At 38.3% G+C, this 6075-nt stretch overlaps 1 protein-coding gene across 1 annotated transcript; it reads right to left on the bottom strand.

Annotated features, from left to right (window-relative positions):
• Positions 1 to 2700: 2700 nt before the first annotated feature.
• Positions 2701 to 5382, bottom strand: LOC106438451 (probable inactive receptor kinase At4g23740). Its single transcript, XM_013879611.3, has 4 exons — positions 5134 to 5382; positions 3587 to 4844; positions 3166 to 3516; positions 2701 to 3091 (listed from the first exon to the last, which is right to left on the bottom strand). Exons 2-4 carry the CDS (start codon positions 4800 to 4802, stop codon positions 2811 to 2813), a joined length of 1848 nt encoding a protein of 615 aa, XP_013735065.2. The 5' UTR covers positions 4803 to 4844; positions 5134 to 5382; the 3' UTR covers positions 2701 to 2810.
• Positions 5383 to 6075: the final 693 nt, after the last annotated feature.

Raw genomic sequence — 6075 nt, 5'->3', positions numbered from 1 at the left:
TAATGACTTTAAAATGTAAAATGATATTTAAAATAAAACAAAATTTAAAAGATAAAACAACATTTAATATATCTCCATATTCATTAGCAACTTTGTTGTTTCCTTACATTCGGTGTCATGAATACGGAGTTGAACCGTAAAGCTTCGGTTACTTTATACTTCACGAGAAATATCATCAATGTAAAAAATTTGAGAATCGTAATATGGTTGAATGAATAGTTATTTCAATACGTATCATCTGATAGGATTCTTTTTTTTTTTAACTCAAACTGTATATGCAAATTTTGTATTATGCATTATTACTGTGCAATGTAATAGGAACAAACAAAATAATTTATCTGGAGTTCGTTTCTTTGACTTCGATATTACATCCAGCAAGAAACCATATTGCAAGATATTTTGAAGAAACAAAAAATACTTTTGAACCATTTCTTGAATGTATATACTTTATAACCATTCATGTTCCCAAAGGAGCTACAGACGAAAGGAGTTACTAAGTGTGGTACAATGTATAGGTTCACTACTTCATTAGTTTGACTCCGTCTTTTAAGGGACTAGCTACATTTAAATTTTAGTTGTGGCTACACACACTGGAAGGACAAATCAAAAACTTTTTGGAAACAGAAAACTCATAGCATAGGGGGATGATAGGGCAAGAAGGCTTTTACCAGGAAATCTGGAACCATTGGTCTGTAATCGTTGTTTTGGAACAGGCATGAAATTGACCTTTTACTATTAACTATTTTTATAATTACATTTTAGCAAAGGAAGTTGTTTATTTGATTACATCCGTTTGTGACACTTTTTGTCGACCACAGAACACGTAAAAGAGATTTTGACTCTGACTTAAGAAATGGCAAAGAGGAACACATGGCGCAAGTGGATGTTGACTCTTTATGTCCATTCTCATGATATTTTTCAAATAAATGAAGGGTTTTTTCCTGACAAAAAAAAAGGTTTATTTTTGGGTCAAAAAGTTTTTTTTTTAACAAAATAAATATATTAGTAACTCCGTGACCATCTCTGGCTAATGGGCTTTTCACTCCCGTTCATTTGGTCGGTGGGAATGGTCTCCTGGAACAGGGGTGCATTAGTTTTTTGGAAGTTCAAAATTTTTGTTTAGTGACCCGCAATCATTACATTACTTTTCAAGTAATTTATTTGTCCTTCCAACTCTAGTTCAACACGTTTAACTTTAAAATTCTAAAACGTAATTACACTTTGGTGACATAACTAGTGAATCACTTCTCTTAAACTTTTCCACATATGTTAGACATTAGGATATCACAATTCACCCCGATCCACAAAGCGTAACATCTTCGTTACGGACCACGACAAGTCTCAAGATACCTCTGGATTCAAAACCGAAATGCCTAACCAGTTCTGATACCACTTGTAACGCTCTGATCATCCACGGTTAATGAAATTTTCACGTCCACTCACGGCCCGTGGACCCATCCCTTGCGACATGCAGTGCGTTAATATTTTGGAGGTTCAGAGATTTTGTTCAATGACCCTGCCATGATCACCACATGATTTTTTTCTGTGGTTTTACTTTCACTCGTACGACACCGCAAATGACTTCCTATTAAGTCGTCTATTTTTCTTCCACTCCAGCTTAAACACGCTTAACCCTGAGATTCTAAATAAATCTGCGTCTGCAAAAATAAATGCACGTTGGTGACATAAATAATCAAATCAATTATTTTAAACTTTTTCACATAAACGAGGATGTTACAATATTCACAAGGTTCACAAATAAGTAGATTAAAACATATCATAAAACGTGAGGGAAAATCAATTTCTATAATCTAAATTTGTATTCAAGTAGTTTCACGTATGTCATTAATTTGTTCAAATTCGGATATGCCATATGAGTGTAAAGTGTATGCTGCCTTGGTATTTGGTAAGCACAAGTTACTTGTTCGTTCAAACAAATAGGCATTCAGTTATTTTTTATGTTCGAATACTTACACTGAGATTATACTTAATGGTCTAATTAATTTTCACCATTGTCCAAAACAAGCCGACATTGTACAGCGGAGGAGTAAACAAAAAACATGTTGATGCAAACGATTTCGTGGGGACGTGAGGATTTATATAAAATTGACATATTTATGTATTTGAATTTTTGGCCTTTTAGGTTTCTAATTTCGCACAGCTGAAAAGGAGGAGAAGAAGCCCTATTGCAGTATATGAGCAAAAGACAAGTCGTTTTCTAAGAATTAGACAAATCATATTCACGGTTGTAACTTGCCTTATTCGTCTCCTTCCTATTGTAATCTATGCCATCTACATGTTCCTCTTCCAAAACACTATCACGACAAATCAATGTATCTATTTTTTTGTGATTCAGAAAAAAGTTATCTCAGTCAAGTAGTATAGTATATATATCTTGAGATCCAAATAATTAGTTGCTTGAAATTTTTTTCCAAATTAATTAGTCCAATTCCAAACCTATTCTTTTTTTTTTGTCAACAATTCCAAACCCATTCAAATGACCATATTGTAAAGTAAGAACTGAGCCTAACAATCTTCACTCGCAGCCGAAACAATAATGGCTAATGGGCTATGAAGCCCATTAGGAAAAGCTGAATTTAATATGTGATCACTAGAAGTTTTAGATGAGTTTCTGAAACTAGAGATGTTTCTTTTTCTGTTTTCCTCAATTCATTCATACTGAATTTTGCAAAAACCAAGAATCCCTAACCAGAAATGTGTTTAATTAAACCGGTTCTAACCGAAGAAGAGAGGATCAACAGAATACAAACTTCATATATCAACAGTTTCTTCATTTTTTTGTAGATTCATCAAGTTTCGCTCGGCGTCGAAGTCTCGGAGGCCTCCTTCTCTGCTTTAGTCTCAAGACTGGCTCGTCGGTTTCCGACACTCTCCATAAGCCTAACCAAATCATACATCTTCGGTCTCTGGTCAGGTGCTTTGACAACACACGACATAGCAATCTGCAACATCTCAACCATCTCTTCCTCTATGTTCGTATACCTCAAAAGCTCCACATCAAAAACCTCCGCAGTCCATTCCTCTCTGACTACCGAATGTACCCATCGAACCAAATGTATAATCTCATCTCCTGTCCAAAAATAAAAAATCATTAAACCGAAGATAATATAGTAATTTTTTTTTATTCTAGTTTGTACCCATTACCTGCGGTAGTGTGAATGGGGGATTTTCCAGTGAGTAGCTCGAGTAATACGACGCCGAAGCTGTAAACATCTGAGAGTTGAGAAGACTTCCTTGTATCTGTTACTTCCGGCGCACGGTAACCAGCTTGCCTAGAGATGGGTGGAGCCAATGCGCTCATTACAGCTGTTAAACCAAGATCAGACACGCATCCGTAACGCTCTGAGTTCAAGAATATGTTCGAAGACTTGATGTTCCCATGTACGAGCTTCCCATTGTTCTCTTTGTGGATCCTAGCGATCCCTTTAGCCGCACCAATCGCAATCCTCATCCTCGTTTCCCAATCCAACGGAACCCGGTTCTCTCCTCGGTTACCTGCACCAACTAAACCGGTTACTAAAATTAAACCGGAAATGAGCCTAACCATAGCTAATAACGCATTTACCGTGAAGCAAAGAAGACACACTTCCACTGCTGAAGTAGTCATAAACCATAAGCTTCTCGTCTTTGGAGTAATAATAAGCCTTAAGCTCCACAACGTTCTCGTGCTTAATCCCTCCAATAATCTCCATCTGCTGCTCAAAATCGCGTTTCCCAGCCGCAACGTCTTTAAGCCGTTTCACAGCTACGGAAGTCGCATCCTCGAGAACCGCTTTGTACGTCGTCCCAAACGTGCCTTTACCAAGAATCTCAGCGGAAGCTCTCAACAGATCCTCGAGATCGAACGAGTAGCTGCATCCTTCGAAGAAAGACAGCCTGTTGTTAGCCTCCTCCATCCTCGAATCAAACTTCTCCGGAGACATACCGCCTTTCTTCTGCAGATTATGGTCCTTAACAATCCTTAACTTGCGCCTCAAGTAACAAAGCGCAAACACAAACGCTAAAACCGCGAGTAGTACAATCGATACAGAGATAACGATGAGGAGGAAGACCGTCTTCGTGACTCCTTTAGGCTTCTTTCGAGTCGGTGGTTCAGGAGGTGGTTGAAAGTGAGTGACGTCATCACCAATGCCTTGGTAAGAAGACGGCGGGAACCTTAGCAGCCAGCTCGGTAACGGTCCGTGGAGATTGTTGTTAGACAGATCAATCTCTTTCAGACTAGAGAGCCCACTCAGCTCATCAGGAACCACACCGGAGAGAGAATTGTTAGCGAGGTTCAACGACTGTAACCGTTTCAGACCAGAGAGAGAGACAGGAACTGTTCCATTGAATCTGTTATTCGAGAGATTTAAACCAACGAGCTTCTTCCAGACGGAGAAGTCCAAAGGCAACGGGCCGGAGAAGTCGTTGTCCTCGAGGTAAAGAAAGCCCAAGTCTTTAAGCCCGGCGAGGCCCATAGGGAATGGGCCTGAGAGTCTGTTGGATCTGAGGCTGAGGACTCTGAGAGCGGAGAGTCTGCTTATGGTGTTGGGTGGAATCTGACCGTTGAGTCCGATCGCTGGCAATCTAAGGGCTATGATTCGAGATTCGTTGTGGTTGCAAGTGACTCCTGTCCAGTTTTTGCAGAGGGGAGTGGTCTCGTTCCAGTTGAGCGAGCGTGTTGGGCGCGTGATGGTTAGAAACTCGAGTAACGCGCGTTTGTCTTGTAAAGGATCTGCTTCTGCTCCGGAGATGATCAGATAGAGAGAGAAGAAACATAGAGAAACCCTCCAAGCTTCCATTGCTGGTTCTTTGTGAAGATGATGATGATGATGATGATGGGACTATAAATGGAGAAACTTTGGATGAGAAACTTTAATTTGAAATAAAAGGGTACAAAAGGAAGATTTCTAGAAGATTGGGGATCGAAAAGTAAAAGGGAAACAAGAGTGGGAGACAGAAGAGAGTAGCTTCGGTAATAACGAAATGAAAGTCATGTTTTGTCTTTGGCTTTTTAATTTAAACTCTTCGAAATCGAAACACTAGAATTTCTGGGAATCAACAACAGCGTCAAGAAAAGTAGGACCTTAACTGTATTAAGGGATTAAATTATTAAAATAAAGAAATTGATACCTCCAGATCTGAGCTTTATGAGTCTTTTTAATTTATTTTTTTCTAGTCACGCACGCCGTTTCTTCTCGAGAATCTCGATCACGTCTGTAACTTGAAGAACACGAACTTTAGAACCACCATTGAAGCACTGAAGTTAAGAGGTTCTATAGAAACGGATACTTTTTTAGGCAATTAAAGTAATGAAGATGACGAGGGAAGATATGGATGTGACTTCTTATTTTGTTTCGGTTACAGGTTGGGTGACCGGTGAGTCTGTGATTACCGGTTATTTAATACCGAACCGGGGACCATTCTTTCTTCGTCGTGTACCTCAGAATTTTTATTATGCCAGCTATACTATGCTTATAGAAAACTTGATTGAACCATTCGAGTATTTATTAGTGAAATTTTGATTAGCTCCCAATATAGTTTAGAGTTGTCTATTGGTAAACCGATATCGTCAAACCGGTTGAGTTTTATGTACCGACGATATGAACAAAAACCAGATGTGATAAGACATGACATTAATGTGGTCAATGCTTTACCTAAAGGAGATAGAGAAAGAATAACGAATGATGTTAATCTAGTCAAGAAAACATACTATTTAACTACCAAAATACATGAATTTCAAACAAATACTATACGTTTTTGTTTGTATTTACTTGTCATGATAATGAAGCTACAAGCCTACCTTTAATGCATATACTCCACCATTTTAGTTTTTTTCCTTTTTGGGATCAAGTATATTTCTGTAAACAAAATATTACTTTCCCTTCGGTGTATTCACATTAAAAAATGGACCCAATTATAGAAGTTACGGTGCATTATAATAGACCAATAATTTCAACTCTTTCATGATTATTGTGATGATTTCATACCCATCTTAGCTCGGTCGAGTCCTTTTCTTTTTGTCTCCAACATTGTGAGGCAATCTAGAGAGTATAAAGCCACTCAACAACCCAA

The sequence above is a fragment of the Brassica napus genome, chromosome C7 (genome assembly GCF_020379485.1).
Source record: "Brassica napus cultivar Da-Ae chromosome C7, Da-Ae, whole genome shotgun sequence".
Taxonomy (NCBI): Eukaryota; Viridiplantae; Streptophyta; class Magnoliopsida; order Brassicales; family Brassicaceae; genus Brassica; species Brassica napus.
The sequence above is the reverse complement of the archived record's forward strand: the minus strand, read 5'-3'. Positions and strand labels throughout refer to the sequence as shown.